Source organism: Corella eumyota, chromosome 2 (genome assembly GCF_963082875.1).
Source record: "Corella eumyota chromosome 2, kaCorEumy4.1, whole genome shotgun sequence".
Classification (NCBI taxonomy): Eukaryota; Metazoa; Chordata; class Ascidiacea; order Phlebobranchia; family Corellidae; genus Corella; species Corella eumyota.
The window spans coordinates 6,068,314-6,089,586 of NC_137491.1; the positions used below are offsets into that span (position 1 = coordinate 6,068,314).

General features: G+C 29.3%; 3 protein-coding genes across 5 annotated transcripts; all 3 read left to right on the forward strand.

Annotated features, from left to right (window-relative positions):
- The first annotated feature begins 1,770 nt into the window (after window positions 1-1,770).
- LOC145743955 (cytosolic phospholipase A2-like) lies at window positions 1,771-15,340 on the forward strand. Of its 3 annotated transcripts, XM_082562033.1 has the most exons (22): window positions 1,771-2,089; window positions 3,976-4,401; window positions 8,245-8,288; window positions 8,495-8,576; window positions 8,868-9,019; window positions 9,328-9,441; window positions 9,614-9,651; window positions 9,920-10,049; window positions 10,274-10,410; window positions 10,507-10,638; window positions 10,905-10,998; window positions 11,633-11,750; window positions 12,086-12,222; window positions 12,393-12,504; window positions 12,627-12,816; window positions 12,921-12,980; window positions 13,101-13,248; window positions 13,442-13,556; window positions 13,668-13,849; window positions 13,999-14,185; window positions 14,405-14,556; window positions 14,648-15,340. In XM_082562033.1, the coding sequence occupies exons 1-22, from the start codon at window positions 1,834-1,836 to the stop codon at window positions 14,819-14,821; spliced, it is 3,180 nt and encodes a 1,059-aa protein (XP_082418159.1). In that variant the 5' UTR covers window positions 1,771-1,833; the 3' UTR covers window positions 14,822-15,340. The 3 variants fall into 3 exon arrangements, with proteins under 3 accessions (XP_082418159.1, XP_082418161.1, XP_082418160.1); XM_082562035.1 differs by lacking the exon at window positions 3,976-4,401; XM_082562034.1 differs by lacking the exons at window positions 1,771-2,089; window positions 3,976-4,401 and adding an exon at window positions 6,724-7,103.
- Window positions 15,341-15,463: 123 nt separating this feature from the next.
- LOC145743956 (SREBP regulating gene protein-like) lies at window positions 15,464-17,840 on the forward strand. The gene is made up of 6 exons (XM_082562036.1): window positions 15,464-15,696; window positions 15,772-15,882; window positions 16,027-16,124; window positions 16,226-16,358; window positions 16,787-16,971; window positions 17,531-17,840. The coding sequence occupies exons 1-5, from the start codon at window positions 15,568-15,570 to the stop codon at window positions 16,934-16,936; spliced, it is 621 nt and encodes a 206-aa protein (XP_082418162.1). The 5' UTR covers window positions 15,464-15,567; the 3' UTR covers window positions 16,937-16,971; window positions 17,531-17,840.
- Window positions 17,841-18,996: 1,156 nt separating this feature from the next.
- On the forward strand, window positions 18,997-21,059 carry LOC145741485 (ORM1-like protein 2). Its single transcript, XM_082559079.1, has one exon. The coding sequence runs from the start codon at window positions 19,056-19,058 to the stop codon at window positions 19,515-19,517; it is 462 nt and encodes a 153-aa protein (XP_082415205.1). The 5' UTR covers window positions 18,997-19,055; the 3' UTR covers window positions 19,518-21,059.
- The last annotated feature ends 214 nt before the right edge of the window (window positions 21,060-21,273 follow it).

Sequence of the window (21,273 nt, forward strand, 5' to 3'; positions counted from 1 at the left end):
TATTTTATTGCATAAAATTAAAAGTTTATTTGGAATTTTTTAGAACATAACCAATTATATTACATTTAATTTAGTTTAAAATTTCGTGTAGCGTATTTGTTTTAATAGCAAAGGTCTTGCTAAAAATAGTAAGATATATACCTTTTTTATTAACGTATTCTAAATACACATTTATTTTGCCATATTAAAATAATTCAGAATAAATAGAAACTTCTTCCGCGTATTATGACTACGGAAAAACTGATATTGCAAAAAACGTATCATTTCGATTTCGTTCCATTGTTGACACTACGTATAGTTAGATAGGAATTTAAGGTATATCAGATTAGAATGCTTATTTTTAGAGAAAGTTGAAGAGCTATACAATTTTAAAATAACTGCTTATAAGGGATGGTGTGAGTAAGTATTAAACATAAATTTTTCGTTCTAAATGATTTTTAACAAAAACAATGCTCTTTATTTTAACACACTTTTTTATTTATATTCTCCTAAGTTATACATTGTTTAAAGACAGCCAAAATTGACTCTAAATTTGTAAAATAGTATGTCGAAAAATAGGCGTTTTCGTAATTTTTAGTAAATATAAATCGACGTCTAAACAAAAGCTTATTTTAGTCACGATGTGTCCAGTATAAAGACCGTATTAGTCGAATTATCTCAATTTAGAAAAAACCTAATTGGCGCCCACCTTCTATATAACATCACGAAAATGTTAAAACTTTGGTAGATTTTTAAGAAAACTTTCATTGGTGACTTTTAAATTTTCGTAACGTTTGACCTTAAAAATGGCAATTTTTTATTTTCTTCCCAAAAATCGGCCTATAATTTGTGTGACGCATGCGTCTAGTCACGTGACTACTGTCGTGCGTTCGATTTAAACGCGACGTCAGTATTTTTGTTAAAAAGCTTAACAGAGAACGAAATTTCTTGATTTAAAAAAAAAGTTTTCAGCTGAAATATCGTAAGTAATTGAATACGTTTAAAAAAAACTCTGTAAATATATTTAATATAACCATAGATACTATAGGTAAAAAATAAAAAGCCCAGATTGTAAGTTTGAAAACAGGAAAATAAAAGTAATTAGAATATTGTATTTTTAATGATATACAAATATAAACTACCTTATAAAATAATGAAATATTAATTTAAGCGTTAACACTGGAAAAGGAAATCGATAGCAGGAATTCGGGTATTTCAAAAACCAGTTTAAAGTGCACAACACGCAGGTTCACTTATACTTCCTCTTATTATATTTAATATATATAATTAATATTTGAACTAATTCTGTATGTGGTTATGATATTTAATGTCTAGTCGTTTATTTTTCATATAATCTGACTTTTAAAATTGCTTGGGGCTAAAATTATTAAATTTAATACTTTAATACTGTTATTTCTAAATTAAAGTTTATATTGTATTAGTTCCTAACACTGGTTTGGGACTGTTTTACATTTAAACAGGTAAACACAAGTTGTTAAAAAAACGTGAAAGGTTTGTGTAGCAGTACTTGTGATTTTGCCATATAGTATTGTGTTATTTATTTAGAATATTTTTTGTACTGTAACAGTTAGATTATATGTTGTAGACATCGTAGAAAAAAGTTTATTGTTTCCTTAATTCATTCTTACATAAGAGTATGTTTTTTAGGTATTTGGGAGGCAGTCTGACTTAAAAGTTTACAATTTTAATTTATTTTAACATGATTTTTTTATTTTGTTGTTTTTTTTAATATTAACTCTTAAAATTCAAACACTTTTTTACCAGATTTAGATAAACTTTTTGACAAAAATCATTGAAGTTGCTTAAGTAATAAATGTGTAAAGAACCTGACTCATGAAAGAACTTGCTAAAACACCACTAAAAGAGACGCGTCATGCTGCTAGTGTAGAAATAGAAAGTTTTCTTTCATCGCAAAGCGACGACGAAAATGTCAAGTACACGCCGCCACAAGAGGTCGGGTTAGAGACAGAAGGCAAACCCAACACAAAACGAAAACTTGCAAAGAGGAGACCGCTGCGTCCAAAGTTGAAGCATTCTTTTTCTACAACTGCTTTGGTAGCTGGAAAGCTTGCAACACAACTAGATCAAGGTGATTATCAATTAATCTTTGTAAGTTTAATCCTATTAGTGTTAAAAAACTCACTTGTTTAAGTTTGATCAACTAAAGATTTACAAATTGGTAGCAAACCGGCAGCGTGGTGTAGCGGTAAGAACACTTGCTACACCACACATGAGGTCGTGGGTTCATCCCCCACTGATCTCATGCTGTAGCGCCCTTGAGTAAGGTGCTATAAACGGTATGAACTCCTGCTAAGCCATCACTTAATTAGCAGCATTATTACTGGGCAATTATAATCTATAATATCCCAAACTGCCACAGGCAACTCGAAACTGGGTCGGAGTAACTTATGTTACTCTATGTTTAAGTCGCGCATTCGACTTTCCCACATCGAGGATAAAGATAAATAAAAAAAAACAATTCTATAGTTTATGCCTTAAAAGTTTACCCAAATTACGCTCGTTATAACCGCCTTATGAATCCAACATGCGCGGTTTTTAAGTATCAACAAAATAAAATAGCAATTTTCGGCTTATCCGTTTTTCAAAAAATTTTTCCTACTTTAAAGAAACTTTACCCCAACAACAAAAATGTTGCTCGTTTTATTACTTAAAAGCACTGTAATCTATCCTTGTTTTTCACGTGTTTTTTGATAATAGGAAACTTACCAGATTGTGTTTGACATAAACACATACCAGATTGTGTTTGACATAAACAGTAGGAATTTGATCAAAATAATTATTTGTTTTTAGTAGTTAGGAAAAGGGTTAATCGTATAACCATAAGATTTTATAGTAAATTTAAATAACGGAGAACAACTTTTATTTTTTAAGAGAAGTTATTTACAAAGTTTACGCAAGTATTTGATTCTAAAGCTATCTCAATAACTGACATTTGAAAATATTATCATTCATATTTAGCGTTTGTGATATTGTCATAGCTTTGTTTTGACCATCACTAAAATGATTAATTGATGTTGCAGAGATAAACTAAGTAATAAATCACAAATCTAATAAATTTTATTCGTGTTGGTAATACGGTATTTACAAAACATTTAAATTAAAGTTAGATTCATTGTCTAACATGTTTGACCTTACAGTTAAATGTGTGTTTGAGTATTTTAAACCAAAACGTGTTCAGCAATATATATTTTGCACCTGGCTAGTTTGTTAGCTAAATTACAGATAGGGACAAAACTAAACTAGATTACAACATGGTTATAATGTATGTTATTTGTTTTAAAAGTCAATTGCGGAAAACTTTGAGACCAATATTGCAATTGGTAAGACAATAGTTCAATGTATGAACAACTGCTTTTTAAATAAAAAGTTTTGTCATGTTTAGTAAAGTTGGAAGTATCGGTCAAATATTTTTGACCGTAGTTTAAGTTAAAAATATAAAACTCGTAGCCGGTGTAGGGTAAAGTAAAAGGACACTTCAACGTGCTTGCTTGTTCATTCGTAACGGCGTCCACCATTAAGCCAGTTAGGCCGATAACTAGTTATTATTCCGCATCTGACGCGAATAGGAAGGGTAGCTTACGCATTTCAAATTGTATGGATTAGGGTTTAAAAGTTTTTTTTTTGAAGTCATATTTGTATTCCGGGTAATATCTTTGCATTGTTATACATTTTATAACAAAAAAAAAATTGAGCAATTTTGTTTTTCGAGTTGCTTTGTGTTGTTTTAACTTCAGGAGAATACTGTGTTAAGTAAAAGAGAACATTTTGTATTTATAAAATTTTAAAATTATTTTAGCCAAGATTTGTACGTTTTTTTAAAATTAAAAAGTTTTTTTAAATAATTTCTTATAAATATGACTTCTGTTAGAAAGCCCTTATTGAGAAAAACTCGTGGGCAATCTTCGCCAAACGTTTTAAAGAAACAAAAAGCAGTAAAATGTGACATGCAATCAGTTAGCAGGTTTCAAGAAATTCCACCTCTTACTAAAAAGTCGCCGCTACCACTTCAAACGATAGAAAGATACGACAGTCTTGAATCTGCCGAGTTTTTCGACTGCCTACCCGAACAGATGCAAAAAAATATACAAATCGAGGGAAATGCAAATCTCGTTAGCAAAAAAACGGAAGAAAGCACTACAGAAACAATCAAAAACGGTAATAATGAACGGTTAATACTTCAGGACAATATACCCAAAATTAATATAAACGATACTAAGATAAACGGTCTTGAAGTTAAAAGTAACGGAGTGGCAGAAAATGTCGACGAAAATGGAAACAAAACGGACAAAAACTCAAAAGAAAATTTAACGGAAAATGACTCGAGTACGGGTGATCGTGCTGAATTACTAAAGCGGTGGGCTGTAAGAAGATTTAATTTAGGTCAGTACAAATATCTTTAATAATAATATTAACCAATCAACTGGCTACTACGTGACTTTTATTCAGAACAATTACGTGACTTTTGTCTTGTCGAAACTTCGCGTTTTTAGCAAAGTTGCTTAAATAAATACTCCCAAAAATCGTTTTGGGGGTAGGTTCTTTTAGGTCACTTGACAACAATAGAGGTTTCAGTTTGCAGCCTTTTTAGTTGTTTTAAAGCTTTTAACCAAACCTTTTGTCGTTTAACCTGGTTTAGGTTCAGTTAGTAACAATTCAAATATCAATTAAACAAACTTGTTTATGTCATTTGTTTACAATTAACAACATTAAATTTGTTGTTATAAATTAGTTAATACGTACTACGTACAATATTAGTTATTACATTGCGTTTAGGAGAAAGTACTGTAATAAATTAATTTTGTCTACGTTTCGTAACATGCAACTTCAATTTTAATAATAATTAACTATTTCTTCATTTTTGTTGCACGTAAATTTTAATAGAATATTTGTGTTAACAAAAAAAAAATTGTGCAATGTATCATATACAAAGCATCAATTTTAATTAAAAAAGTGTTTTTTCGCTTTTCGGGTTGATCCGAGCAATAATGACTAAAGCGAAAATATCTGTAATATAATTAAATTTTTTTTTGTAAATTCGAGATATTTAAGACCACCACTTGCTATAGTTACAATCAGTATTTACAGCCGAACGAATGTTACGGAACGGCATTATTTTTAAATTAGCACCTATGTGTGTTAAGGATTAGGCAAAAATATTTGCCTGAAGCAAAAGTATTTCAAATCTGTTACGCAAAAATCTAAAAGTTATTGCGAAATATATGAAAAATAATAGAGTAGGAGAGTTTACTTTGATATTGTATGGATAAATCAAATGATTCACGGGGTAAAAACTTTTAAGTATGGAGAATATTCGCAGGTTACTATTTATCATAACTGAGTGACCTGAAACCTTTTAAAGTTTTTCTGACGTCATATTTTCGATTGGTCGCCTCTGCTAACCAACCAGGTTTTAGTAAACATTAAATTGTAAGGTATTAAGGAATGTTTTTAAAAGACCTAGTCACGTGGAAAGCGATTTTAGGTACCCTTTTGTCGCGGAAAGTAACGTTCCACCTTTATTCGCCTACTTAGGTTTCTGGCCTATTTTATAGGAACAATATCGGATATCAATATTGATGGCTTAAAAGGAAAGAGCTGTATTACGTGATTCGCAGTTTCGCTTCATGGGTTTGACCGTGTTGTAAATGAGGTCCATGCTAACAGGCGATGCGGTTCAGCAAACAGAATTTATTGCAAATTTAGAACCTGAATCATTCCGGTTTTATTTTTATTTAACCAGTGTCCTTTTTATTAGACATAGGGCATTTTTCAAATGTTGGGCCAAAGAGTATAGACAATTATATATATGTTAATACGTACACCTTTTATGTTTAGTTTTTATACAGCAGGCAGCTTTCAGAATATATGGACATGTTTACCAGCAGATCAAAACAGATTTACCGGTTCAAAACTCATTCGCGCGAATACATTGTGTTTTTAGAGTTCTATGATATTACAACATTCAACATATGTTATTTCTTAGTTAATGTATATTAAGCGTTGATAGTTTGATTTCTTAGCGCATTGACATAACGTTAATGTTGTTCTTATGCGTTCGTGGGCTGAATAAATAACCGGTCACATTATTACTCATGCTTTCTTGAAGCATGCGCATGATACATAGACACGCATGGTTAATTGGTAAATCTTGTGTTAGAATATACAAATGATAAACAGCAGTGTTTTATTCCAAGGTAATTTAATTAATTTTGCATTTAAATTAAAAAGAAAAAGAATATGTATAGCCATTGAATAAATTTTGCAGCTTGTTTATAAAAATCTATAGCAGCTGTAGTCAACCATTTACCGCGGTAAAGGAGTTCGAATTGCCAATGAAGCATGTTGTTATAAATAAGGTGCATTGTTTAAGCAGCTTATATCATTGGTAGATATATTAACTATATGTAGCCTACACTGCCCCTGTAAATAAAACAATAACAGTGTAAATTAAATTATATAGCTTAGGTTGGTATTCTTTGTAGTGTTTTTAACTTACAAAGTTCTGATGTAATTGCTCCCTTGATCGTTGGGAATTTTTATTTAGGCAGGGTAAACATTTGTTTAATATGTAAAACCTATTAAAGTAAAGAGAAATGACATCTAAGATAAATGCATAGATAAAAGTAATGTTTTATATTCTTATTAAATTAGAGGTTGGTTGTTCTTTTAAACTAAGTATAAAATTTCTTTCACTTCAGAAAAACGATAAGCGAAAGTGCATGTTATTAAGCGTCTAGTTGCACTTTTAAAAATCTGTAAGTAAGTTATTAGAAAAAGTTTAGCTGCGCTTGACTGGGTACCGTATCGCCCAAAGGCTGGTACCATGTCGTCTAGACGATTCAAGTTCCCCGAGTACGGCGACGATAACCTGGTTTGTTCCCCGGAAATTCTCCGCCTTAACAGCATGGAAGAAGTAATTGAAGACATTGTGTCGGATACGACTCGAAAATTAGGAAGAAACAACGCGGTAAAGAAACCAAACGTCACGAAAAATAATGAGATCATTAACGCGGCAAACAAAAGAGTCCATTCCGGACGAAAGTTAGAAGATTTAAGACATGAGGCCATGAAGAATGGAATCCGTAAGTTTTGTGAGATTTTAGTGAGGCGTTTATATAACAAGATTTGATAGATTTTTGCTTGGTTGAAATGTGTTGGTGGTTAGTTTATATGTGTATACAGTAAGTTATAAAACAATGTGATTCCTTTTTTTATTATAGAAAGTTAGACTTTGTTTAAATTATTAAAAAAAAAAGATCTTGAAATTTATTAAAAATATGTTTTTTTTTTAATTTATATTCAACAAATTGAACTCGATTTTTTTAAAATTTAACAAAGCGATTCTAAATTAATATGGAAAAATAAGTAATTTTAGTGCCATATGTTATACTCTATAGGTTAACCAACAATTTTGTTAGTTTTACCTAACTTGCCTTAGGTCATAATACAATTACAAATAACCTAACTTGCCTTAGGTCATAATACTGTTATAAAAAACTTGAATTTTTGGTAACTGATAAACCTAAATTTTTTGATGGTATCGTTATTGCGAGAAAGTAATGTTATTGTGAAATTTTTTAGCATTACATAAATTTTGCAAAATGTATTTTGATGGATAATTCAATGATTCACACCCTTCAACTAATAAGATTATTCTATAAATTATGATATTCGGTAAACAGGTTGACCTTATTTCAGCGCAATGCTAATTGAATTAAGCGCATCGCTACTTTTTAACAAAAAAACACACAATTTTTGAATACAATCCTACTTTTAAATGAACCATGCAATTCTTGAAGGTGTTGATTAAGAAACAACCTAAAAATTTAAAATCTTTTTTTGTTAAGTTATTTTTTTTAAATTGAAATATTAATTTATTACAATTTTGTTGCTTTCAGAATAATATAACCTAAATTACCTAAATTAAAATCATTCAACAGTAATTTAATTTTGTGTTTATTATTAGAATTTTTATTTTCTGTTTACACTTTCAATAACTTTCACTTATTTGATAAAATAACCAAACAATACATAATACATTGCTTAATAGGATATTACTACTTATGTAGTTTGCTATATAGATTTCCATTTAATTTATATATATATATATATTTTTAGGATTGGTTGTCATTTATAGTATAGATTTTGTTTATTTTAGCTCAAAACTTGACACAAAAAGTTTTTTTGATTATGGTTTGATTAATTATGTATTTTTTTTCATAGTCCGCGGAAATGGAGAAAAGACAGATCCCTTTCAATTTTTCGAGGTAAAATTTGTAAAACATTACCTTTTCAGAATACTAGGAATTAAACACATAAACTGTCTCGAGTCAAATTTCAATACTTTAAACAAATTTATTTTTTAAGACTAAAAATATTTGTATAGTTAACGTTTTAAATTTATGACCTATAACATTTTTATATTTATTGTCACAATTTGAAGTGGGAATTTTTATTGAATTTATTGTTACAGGTGGAGAGAGAGCCTTGCCATTTTCTCAAAGTCTGCGTTTTAAGGGGGCGAAACATCACAAAGGGACTGTTTGGTGATATAAGTAAGCCTATAGTTGTTATTACTAAATTCCAGAGTATTATTTCTGTAATTCTTATTTGGTATAACATCAAAGATAGGTAACGTTTTGACCAATCTAATCCTAGAACTGTGATCAAATTTCTGAAAAAGAAAACGCGTTGTCATCGTTACGTAATTGATTGTATCAATTTGTCATTGTGCTAGTCATTAATGTTAACGGCCTTTCTTCTTAAAGCGGAAATTTCGTGGCTTTACTTTTTTACTCCAAATTCACCTATAAACAATCACGTTTCATGACGTCACATGTATTTAGTGGACACGCCTGATCCCTACGTCATCGTTCACATCCGGAACGCTCCGGACGGACGCAAGATGACGAAGCACATTGACAACGTTACCGATCCGGAGTGGAATGAAGAACTAACTTATCTCTTAGATCCAGCCGAGGAAAAAGTTATAGCAGAGGTAAGGTTAACAGGTTTAAAAAAATGGTATTTTGATTCTCTCACTTGACAATGTAACAATTTACAACGATTCTTATTAAGAATAACAAGTATAAATATAATATAATTAAATGTTATTTATTTGATACAGTCCATTAGGGTGATAAATTTTATACCATCAGGTTCACACCGTTCAATTAATATAATGCTTACTCATTCTTGCTATATAATTTAACTAAGTGTATATTAATAACCGTAACATATAACTTACAGCCAAGCTAATGCGTTATAATAAAACTATAATAAATCATCATTTCCTTTTCCTTTAAGATTATCTTAATGGATAAAAATTATGCAATGGACGAAAGGATGGCTTCGGTTGAATTTGATATTGCCAATATTCCGTTGGATGAGACGGTTTACAGAACGTTTAGTTTAAACGAGGTAGAAAATGTTTTATTTTTTAATAAATCTATTTTAAATTTTTGACAGTTTACATTTGATTTTATGACTGGCGATCGATTCATAACATTTTTAGGCCTTGGTTTAATATTATTAACAAAAACTTAAACCTATATTTTGATAACTGCGCATCTTACTAAAACAATATTTTTAGACATCGGAAGTTGACATTTCCTTTCACAAAGAAGTCAAGTAAGTTTATTGTTTGTGACCTCATTGTAAAATAATTTTATTGATAAATGCGTGGGTTGGATAGTTGTCAGAAATTGTTTTGTATGTGTGCAATTATTTATTCTACATACAGGAATTGCATTACTTAGACTCACCTAAAAAATCTAATCCTTGTTCCAATTATGAAGTTGTCAATCAAAGATGTTTGTACAATTAAAACTCGAAAATCCACTTTTAAATGGGTGTTAAAGTTCGTCTTATTTTATGAACGAATTGTAAATCGTTACAGGTTTGATACAGATATAAGAGCAAGCTTGGCTCTTTGCAAAGAAGAAAAAGATTTTCGATCGGCAAGAAAAAGAATTGTATATACTAGTATCAAGAAACTAATGAAGTCCGGCCCCATAACTTTAAGAGAGGTGACATATTTTGTAATATATAAAATTAAATAACGAAACTCTGGATAATGAACTAAACAACAATTCTTTTAAAATTGTTTTGTTGTTTTATATGCATCAAAATTTATGTATTATTAAATTCATATAAAAACAACTTATTGTATTAAAAAGCAATACACATAAGTGTTATCTAAAATTCAAAATTTAAAAATATTTATTAACAATATATTTTTTGTTTAATTTAGACACCAACTATTGCGGTGCTGGGTTCTGGTGGTGGCTTCAGGGCCATGACCGGTTACTCTGGTGCAGTGAAAGCATTACATGATACTGGGTTGCTTAACTGTGTCACTTACATTGCTGGCTTATCTGGATCTTCTTGGTAAGACAATTAAAATCACTACTGGTATATTCTTAAGTTATATTTTTAATTTTATTTTTTGTGATATTGAGTAAAATTAAATCTATTTGGTTTTAGGTACGTTTCGACTCTTTATGCTCACGAAGATTTCCCTCAAAAAGGCACTGATGGTGTAAATGGGGAGATAAGAGACAACATTTCAAACAGCCCATTTTGGTTACTCAGGCCTGAATGCCTAATGCGATATAGGTATGGTTTTCACAAATTTCTTATTAAACTTAATTAGGGAGGGTATTATGGGGTATTTAGGGTAATGATTTAGCAAGCAATGAGATTGGAAAAATGTTATGTAACTTACTCAGGTTGTTACGTAAAATGTTAAATAAATATACATTACTACGAATTTTTTTTCCAGGAAAGCAAAATATTTTTTTAAATTTCTAAGAATATTTTGTTTTGTCTCTGAATTACCTGCATATTTTTTTTAACATAACATCAAATTAAATGTTTTGCAGTCGACGGCTTCATGCGAAAAAGAAGGCAGGTCAACCGGTTACTTTTACCGACTTTTTTGGACTTCTTATTGGGCAAACGTTGTTGGGACCAAAGGTTTGTGTAATAAACAAACATAATAAATGTGTTTAAAAATTTATTGTTCAAAAAAGCGAGTAACGTTTTGTGTCATAATGTGATGCTTTTAAAATGATTAAAAATTAACAACGCGAAACAGTCTGATGTCAAATTAATAAAATTGTTTGAATTTTTGTTGAATTGTTAACATTGTCCATACACGATCAAAGTAAATTAATTGTTAACTAGATGCATTATATTTCTTTTTTGTTGAGTCAGAGTTCAAATTTAACTTAAGTTATAAACCATAGTGTCAAACAAATGCTTTTTACTGACTTTATTGACAGGGGGATTATATTTTATTTACGATGATCAAACCTAAATTTATAGTTGACTCATGAACAGGTTTAAGTGTAAGGTCCAATTTTTATCCGGTTTAAAGTTTAAAATCCATAAATTCATGAACATAGTCAAAACATTGTTGATGTGATGTAATTTGTATTTTTAATTTTGTGTCATGTTTTAACAATCTTGCAAGCAATTTGAATATTATAAAGCTGTTTTAAAATTCCCACAACACAAAATTGACTATATAAGTCCATTTTAAAAACTAATCAATTTTCATAAATTTAAAAATTAAAATGTTTAATTTAAATATTATGACTGTTTATAGAAAATGGAAACAGCAAGACTGTCTGACTTTCAAGATAAAATTCAAGACGGGGCAGCCCCAATGCCGCTTCTTACTTGCTTACATGTTCGGCCCAACATGTCTGCAATGAAGTTTCACGGTAAAATGCAAATGATTTTGTTCTTATGTTTAATAAGTGAACCTCTTTATTAAAAAATACTTTGTTGTGTGTCTCTGTTTTGCATTATAATCGTTTGTTATGTTTGATTATGATTGTTCAGGATGTATACCCAACGTGTATATGTTATAAATTAACGATGAATCATTGTTATGGTTATTAGTCAAATGCAATATACCATTGTTGACCAAAGCCGACTTGTGTTTTGCAAAGTAATTTTAACTTTGCTAGCATAGCCTAATTTTTAAGTGTTTCTTACTATTAAATGGAATTATACTAAATTTCTTTTAATAATATTTTTAATAATTTATTATCAGATTGGGTCGAGTTTAGTCCTTACGAAATTGGAATTGCAAAATACGCAACTTTTATGACCACGACACACTTTGGAAGCAAATTTTTCATGGGAATTTTGGCAAAAAAATTCGAAGAAACACCATTACATTTTCTGATGGTAAACAATGTTTTAGTTAGCCAAAAAATTCAGAGAAGAAATTTGTATTACAACCTACCTAATAATAAAACATGTGCCCATAACATAACAAGTGTTAAATTACAGTTTTGCCCGTGAATTATGTAACTTTTTCTCAAATCTTATTTTACAAAATTAAACATTGCTTTTAGGGTGTTTGGGGGAGCGCTTTTTCTATCTTATTTAACAGACTGGTTGAAAAAAATAAAGGAAAAGCGACAAATGGTAAAGTTGATGAACGTGAAGAGTTGGAAAGTGAACTGAGTAAGTCATATTTATACTAGCGACTATTTAATAACAAAAAAGCAAATAATTTATTATTCTTCTCAAGTAATTTTTAAAAGTTTTTGTTGAAAATAAACAAAACTTTAATCTTTTTTGTGTAGATGCTTCGTTTAAACAAGGGTCTATTAGGCAACAAAAACGGATGTCCAAAAGGGGAATACCTCCGACTGGAACCTTGGAGGAAAGTAGCGATTCGGAAGATGACAAAGATGACGACGATGATGATGATGAGGAGTTTGTGGATGCTTCGGAGCAACTTGATATCAACAAAAAAGAGAATTCAGAAGAAGAGTAAAAAAAAAATTATAAAATTTTAAAATTCATAAAAAATATTTATTATTGTGATGTGAGGTCAAAATAGGTTTTATTGTACTTACTCTATTCATTTTTTACAGTCAAAAATCGTCATGGTCCAGTTGGATTTTTGGTTCTTCGGCACCCTCTAACGACAAAAAGTAAGTAAAGATTTTATTTAAATTATTTCGTGATACGGAATTACATTACAGTATATGTTGTTTAAACAAGTTTTTGCCATTGAATATTGTGAGGTAGTTTCAAAATTTTTTTACTTTCAGTGAAGTACGCAGGGGGAGTATTTTACCCGCGTGGATAGTAGGAGGAGGTGCGAAAGATGACGATGCTGAAAATAACAACGTCGAAGCTCCAAAAAAGTCGATCATTAATTCTTTTGCAACAAGAATTCTTGGACAAGACTTTATGCAGGTATATTTTTTTCTATTGCATTTGATTATTCTTTAGTTAAATATTATAATTTGTTTCACTAAGTAAGAACCTATTTAAAGATAATATTGTTGTCTAACTGAAATAAATTATTAGATTAGAAAGTTGTGTGCTATAATATGTATAAATGCAGTTTACGAATTTTTACAAATTTTAAACTGACCTATTATTGCAGAGTCGTGAATATAGAGCAGGAAAAATTTTAAACTACATGAGGGGAATTTCGTTAAACCAGACTTACCCACTTTCACCATTTACTCCTAAGGAAATGAAGAGTAATTTAGATGAGGGTAGGTGAAAATTTATATAACCATTCTAATACTTGATCAACGTTACGACATTATATTGAAAGTTAAACAATTAAAATAATTCATTAAATCTGTGTACTTCATTTGTTTTAGAGGAAGAGTTTCAACAAATTCATGAACCGATTGAAGTAAAAAAGAAGAAGGTTCATCTCGTTGATTCAGGACTGACTTTTAACTCACCATATCCAGTACTTTTACGACCACAAAGAGCAGTAGATCTAATCATATCGTTTGACTTCAGTGCAAGGCCGAGTGACAACCATGAACCGTTCAAGGTAATTTTAGTTGAAGTTACTTTTTCTATAAATTTTGTTTTAGAGTTATTTATTTCTCTGTTATTAAATTAATAGGACTGTTAAAACGTATAGGATAAAAAATGAAAAAGTAAATAACGGTCAACTTTTTATTTTTGATTTTTTAATAGGAAATCTTGTTAGCCGAGAAATGGGCAAGACTTCACCAACTTTCTTTTCCGAAAATTGACAAAACTGTTTACGACCGAGAAGGAATGAAAGAATGTTACGTGTTTAAGGACGATTCGGATGACCGAGCACCAATCATCATTCACTTTGTTCTTGTCAACTTGTCTTTCCGTAAATTCTCAAAGCCAGGTTTATATATATATTTTTTGTTACTCAAATTTGATCTCGAATTTCTTTTACTATTTGCAATCATATTAATTTGATGGTATAGGTTATTGTGCTGCTTAATGTTTTTTAGCTTAGGAGTAAATGTTAAAGCGCTTAACCAACAAACCATATTATGTTCATAGAGGAAAAAGGAAGCCTAAAATTTTTACTTTAGTATTTACAAAAATTAATTAATTTTAGGAGTCCCAAGACAGCCTGGTGACACACGTGGAGATTTTGACATATTTGATACTCCAAAAACTCCCTACTCAACTTTTAACTTCCAGTATTCCAACGAGGCATTTGATCGACTTCATGAATTGGTCGAATACAATACATTGCTTCATATTGAAGTAAGTTTTAAACACAGCAAATATTTATCATTTTTTTGATGTTGCCACCTTTTAAACACCTGTAAAATTTAATATATTTTTTGATTGATAGACAATCAAGGAGCAGATTGGAAACTGTGTATCGTTACGTCGTTATTCGCACAACCGGTGTTCGATTACTTTGAACGACATCAGAAATTCTTTACACATGTCCGACAAAAATAAAAAGAATTTGGAAAAAGTTTTAAAGACAAGTGGTGCAAATGGAAGCATTTGCTTGGACTAAAAGGCTTTAAAAACATTTTTTGATATTACTTGTAACTTAAAATGTAAATGCTGATTATTGATGTCGGATTTAAAAATAAGTTGCTTTGATAAACTGTGGTGGCTATTTTATTTGTTATTTTAAATTCAGTGCTGTAACCGCTTTAATTATTTTGTTTATATATTGTAACTTAGATGGTAAAAACTACAACACTTTGAAACGTTTAATTTCGTAGTACCCATTTTACAAACTTTACATCTATTGGCAAATATAATATGTTTATACATTATAACTTTTAAAAATGTATTTAATATCAAATGATAAACCTTCTCTATTAATATAAATTTTTATTGTTGCAACATTTAACGCGAAGTGCTATAAAAAAACTAGCCCCTAACAGTCATTTGTGAATATTTCGTTAACTACACAAATAACTCATTGTGATTAATTAATTTAACATAATCTTATTGAAATGTTGTTTGTTTTTTTTAAGTATTTATAATTAAAATGTACTTTTTGTTAATAAAAATTGAAACTTGCAAATTATTAATGCTTTGTTCAAAAGATTTAACTTTTTGAGGATAAACTGCTTAATTTGGTAAACTACCGAACGGTGATTTCCCTTGTTCAAAGTTTTATTTTTAGATTGGTAAGCTGTACAAACAAGGCAAAATGTTTTTTTATTGTTTTTAATCCACGTCACTGTAAGAAAACATATTTTAGTATCTAAAAAGGCAAACAAGTTTCACAGATTTTAGGTGACTACAATGTTTATTAGGAATTTAAGAAAAAGATGGGTTTTAGCTTCGATTTTTGTTACTTCGTTGGTTTATTTCTTTTACAACGTATTTCAGCCAGGTAAAGAATTTGGAATTACAAGAAGTAAAATACATGAGGTAAAACAGTGTTTTTATACTAAAAAGTTGTTTGGTACTTTATGTATATATAATTTTTTTATTTTATCATGACAGTCAGCAGAAAATCGACTGAAAGCCGAACAATTGATCAAAAATTTAAGATGGAATGTTGAGGCAAATAATAGTATTGAAGCTGAAATCACAACTTGTCGAAACTCGTTACAGGTATTCTAAATCTAATCCTAACATTTAATTTTAATTTTTTTGTTATAAGCATAAGCAAATAAACTTCATTTTTACAAAAAAGGATTTGTCAATATGTTTATCTGTATAAATATAATTCTATATCTAACGTTTTGTAATTTTTAGGGAAAAGAACTTATTGCTGATGAACTAGGATATGTGTGTCCGAGGATTGATGTAGAATTTACTGGATGTTGCAAAAACCTGGACAAAAATAACAACCGGTTAATAAAAATAATTTAATAACTCTTAAAATGGGAATATTTTTAAACTTTAATTTATAAATGTTGGAATACTCACTAAATTAAACTTACGTTTGTTTAAGGTATATTTGTTCTAGTTGTTCGAATTCAAATTGTTGCTCAATTTATGAACACTGTGTCTCATGCTGTATGCAGCCAGACAAAAAGTTTTTGCTTTCTAAAATAATTCGGGAAGCTTCGAATTCCTTACACCAGGTTTTTACTTAGATTATAAACTTACCAATTTAATTTGAAGGTTAACTATATTATCAGTTGTTTTTTAACAATTTCTACCTGGGTTGTTTTAACTGGCAGTGTGGTGTAGTGGTCAAAACCTTTGGTTTTACAACATGAGGTCTTGGGTTTGATCCCCACTGTTCTCATCGTGTAGCGCCCTAGATAAAGGCGCTTTGAACGGTATGAACTTCTTTTAAACAAACACTTAATTAGCAGCCTAATTATTAGATAATTCTATCCTAATATCCCAAATTGCAATAGGCAATTTCAGACTGGGTCAGTGTAACTGATGATACTATATGTTTGGGTCATAAATCCAAGTTTTCCACATCGAGGATAAATATAAAATTTTAAACAAGAACTATTTTTTGTCTGATTTCATTTATCTAGTAAAAAATATTTTTCAGATGTTGTTTAGTGCAGTTGAAGATCAATTTGAATTGTGTTTGTCAAAGTGTCGAACTTCTTCATCCAGTGTTCAACATGAAAACACTTATAGAGACGACAAGAAAAAATACTGCTTTGGAAGAAATCTACCTGGTCTAAGGATTGTTTAGTGGAGTTTTATTCTAATTGGTAGTAAACTACTAAGGTAAATACCATTCATTTGTTTATTACTTTAAATGGATTTGTTTTTTATATTAAGTAAATTGTAATTATAAGGCTTCTGTTTTATTATGTTATGGAAATTTTAAATTTAGAAGTTTTATATATATATATTTTTTTTGTATATATCTTTATCCTTGATATGGAAAAGTTGAATGCGCGACTTAAACATAGAGTAACATCAGTTACTCCGACCCAGTCTCAAGTTGCCTGTGGCAGTTTGGGATATTATAGAATATAATTGCCCGATAATTATGCTGTCGATTAAGTGCTGGCTCAGCAGGAGTTCATACCGTTTATAGCGCCTTACTTAAGGCCGCTACAGCATGAGATCAGTGGGGATTGAACCCACGACACCATGTGTGGTGTAGCAAGTGTTCTTACCACTACACCACGCTGCCGGTTAAATATATCATGTATGTTCTTTAGTTGCCATTTGTAGTATATATATTTATTCTATTAGTAAATTTACATAAAAAAATAACAAAAAGGTCAATAAATAAAAATTATTTTTTATTTTTTTATTTCTGTTTTATTTTGATTAGAACCTAAAAAAATAAAAGATTGAAATGGTCTTAAGAAGAAAAGAGTGGAAATTTCGATCCATAATAAGGTTTAAACTGTGTTCAAGTTTAGACAGGTTTGTGTCTACCAGTTAACACCTAAGAACCGTTTAATTCTGAGCTGGTGTATAAGCCATAGTTTTTTTTATTGTTATTAATATTATGTATACAGTAATGAAATGTGTTTACTTTACTTGAAATTACAAAATTGATATGCAATACTTACTGTGTTTTGTTTTATAAAATTATGTAAAAGTAGCTCGTTTTTTAAGCAAAAAATAATAAAAGAAAATATTTGCAATAAAAACAAATATTTTTTATTTAAAAAAGCTTTATTTTGAAAAAGTCAGTGCTTTTTAATATTTAATATAGCCCCTCTAGTGAAGGTTAAATTACGTAGAGAAATTCGTCAACTAAAATAAAAGGTCGTCAACATAAAAGGTTTCCATAAACATTTTTTTTTATGTAGTTAACAATTGGGTACTGCACAATTTTGTTTATTGTATAGTAGTTTTTATTTTAAATTTAAGTTTTTTTTAAGGTTAGTATTTTGTTAATAATATTTACAAACTTTAGTAGTTTTAAGTATTTATATATTTTATTTATTAAAATCTGTTTGGAAACATTTTTTTGTCGTTGTTAAATATTATTTTGATAATTATTGGCATTTGGATTAAGATGAATACTTTAGGTTTAATTTTTAAATAACTAAGTTATACTTTTAGTTTAATTTTTTAAAGAAGCAAGTTATACTTTTAGTTTTCACTTTAAAATAGTTAAATGATTTTATCGAGTGACATAAGATCGAAAATTTTTAGGTTGATTTTGCCGTTAATTTTGTATATATATCAATTAAAAACGTTGAAAAATAATTTAGTCTGTCAGTAATGAGTCTTATAGTATTGATCTAACGTGTTGTTTAAAAAAACTGGATCTCTATTAGTTTCGCACGCCCTACATAAACAGGGTGTGTAACCAAAATGCGGCACATGTAATTAAACAAAAAGGTTGCATAAATTAAACCCTTACCCTAACCCTCACATATTCAGTTTACCCATTAACACATCTGACTTAGAAAGCGGACTAAGTTATACTCATTAAAACATATTTCAACTGATTTTTAATGTCTGGTTGAACAATTGCCATACTTAGGTTATAACGCCTTGTTAAATTCGGGCGTGCAAAACTAATAGAGATCCAAAAAACTTTGGTACCAATTCTCTTTAAAACTGTCATTTCGAAGTCAGGCCTTCATGCCATGACCACTCTATAAACTGATAAAAGAAAGTCCAAATAACCCCCAAACAATTAACAATTAAGCAAACTTAAGTAGACTAACAGACTAAAAACAATAACGATCTGTTTGTCAATAAATGTTACTTTACACAATTAATATAATATTTATCAACCAGTTTTAATTTTCTCTTTTTTTTGTTTTACTTAGACATCAAATTGCAAAAGCTAAGTTATTAAATAAAAAGATTTTATATTATCACAAACTGACAAAATGCACGCAGGGACCACTAACCAGGTCTCTAACCCCAACACCGTTGTTTGGAATAGTCCGGGAATCTGGGCCACTTATGTTATCATGACCGGATTTTTGCATCTTATACTACTCAGTATGCCGTGGTTTACTACTTCAATATCATGGACACTTACAAACGTAATTCATGGAATATGCATGTACTTGTTTTTACACACTATTAAGGGTACCCCATTCGAGACGGCAGATCAGGGAAAATATCGCTATTCAACACATTGGGAACAAATGGATTCTGGCACTCAGTTTACAGCTGCAAGAAAGTTTTTTATGACGACACCGATCGTTCTTTACATTCTTGCTAGTTTCTACAGCAAGTATGAGTTTTCTCACTTTGTTGTCAACACAATTGTGTTACTCCTTTCTCTTCTCCCCAAATTGCCACAACTCCACGGAGTTCGCTTGTTTGGAATAAATAAATATTAACTTTTGTCGCTGGGTGTTAGTTATCGGTGGCTGCTTACAATATGATGTTATTGCTGACTGTTGGTTTGCCAGTATTTTATTGTGTTTGGGAAATGTATAAACCTTGCATACTTTATAAAATCACCATGATTTTATTTAATATTTTAAATAAGTGTATCATAACAAACGTGTTTATAGTTTTATTTGGATATGTTCACATTTTCTTAAAGCATCTCTTAACAAATGTTTTTTACAATTATTTCCTTGTTTAATATTGATACACTTTTTAATCAATTAACCAAAATAAATTGGGTTGATAATAGCAAAAAAAATTAATTTAAATTATTCCATTAGTAAGTTTTTAAAATTGGCGTAGTTGTATTTTATAATAGCTAGGTATTGGGTTCATTAATTGTGTTCATCTTATTCATTTACATAAAAATGAAAACATCATTATAATGTGTAGAAATATATAAATTGGACTAATGATGCTTTGTAATAAAAACATAATTAGTTCCATGTAAAGAGCCTAGGTAGCTCTTATTAAGGAAATGGTGGTTTTAATTACAGTCACCAAAGTGCTTAATAGCAGTTACAATTATCGTTAAAAGATAACTAATAGGAATAAATATATATTTAAAAGACTTATTGTTTTTGTTAAAAATACACATATGTTATTGCATAAAATTTACTTTTAGTCCATAGATTATTATAAGTTTATTTTTTGGTTTTAAATTTGATAAGTCTCCACTGTGTAGTATGGTGTATGTGTGTTTGTCTGTTTCATAGTTGAGCTAAGCTATTTATTGCATAAATTTAACAATAACAAATTTTCATTTAACAACTACCTATCTTATAACATAAAAACAATAATGATTCTGACATTTTTTTAACACTCCTTAATAAAACCTGATTGTTATATCTATTAGTAACCCCTTTTTTGCGATTGAACGCTTGTTCCTAAATTTTACTTTCTTCAAATTACCAATATTATACACATATTTGGAATTGTTATTATAATATAAACTTGAAAATTGTGGTTTAGATATATAGAATGCTATTATGGAATGTAATAATATTCCAACTGGACACATTATCAATTTTTACTTAAAATTTATCTTTTGCGAAAAATATGTTTATGTTTACGAAAAATAGTAAATTGTAACAACAGCATTTTTGGAATTGTACTGCCATATTGATTACAATATAGCTATTTTTGAGTTATTTTATTTGGAATTTTCTTAATATCATTACATGTAATTGGAAATATCACTACTACCTTACAATATCTATGAATATTTTCCTTGCTATGAACAACTTACATATTCTTTTTGTACAGTTGTGATGTATGGAAAATATGATTGGTAGATAATAATTAAAACTTAAGTTTTTTATACAATAAATACGTTACATAACTTATAGTATCGATTAGTTTTGTGTTCTATGTTGTTTTTGTTAATGTTTTTTTGTTTGAATAATTATTGGCTTTCAAAAAACAACCCTTTTTCGAAAAAAAATTTGCTTAGCAATGTTGTTTTGTAATAAATTGTAATAAATGTTTTATTTCAACATATTTTTGTTGTATTAGGTATAAATTGGATAAATTATTACAATAATTTAAAAATTTCATTAATAAGTTATTAAGTTTATATGAAATGCCCTTGACAAAAGTTGAACTCTATAGCTTTCCTTTGACGAACACTTCTAAATTAAACCAACGACAATGAAAATGGTCTGGCCTCAAAATAGATAAAATTTACTTCTATTTGCATACATC

Excerpts from the sequence above, each read along its gene's own strand:
- LOC145743955 (XM_082562033.1), top strand. The coding sequence starts at position 1,834 with ATGAAAGAACTTGCTAAAACACCACTAAAAGAGACGCGTCATGCTGCT. Across the intron at positions 13,850-13,998 it reads ACAACCATGAACCGTTCAAG|GAAATCTTGTTAGCCGAGAA; the intron begins GTAATTTTAGTT and ends ATTTTTTAATAG. Across the intron at positions 14,186-14,404 it reads CCGTAAATTCTCAAAGCCAG|GAGTCCCAAGACAGCCTGGT; the intron begins GTTTATATATAT and ends AATTAATTTTAG.
- LOC145743956 (XM_082562036.1), top strand. The coding sequence starts at position 15,568 with ATGTTTATTAGGAATTTAAGAAAAAGATGGGTTTTAGCTTCGATTTTT. Across the intron at positions 15,697-15,771 it reads CAAGAAGTAAAATACATGAG|TCAGCAGAAAATCGACTGAA; the intron begins GTAAAACAGTGT and ends TTATCATGACAG. Across the intron at positions 16,125-16,225 it reads CTGGACAAAAATAACAACCG|GTATATTTGTTCTAGTTGTT; the intron begins GTTAATAAAAAT and ends CGTTTGTTTAAG.
- LOC145741485 (XM_082559079.1), top strand. The coding sequence starts at position 19,056 with ATGCACGCAGGGACCACTAACCAGGTCTCTAACCCCAACACCGTTGTT.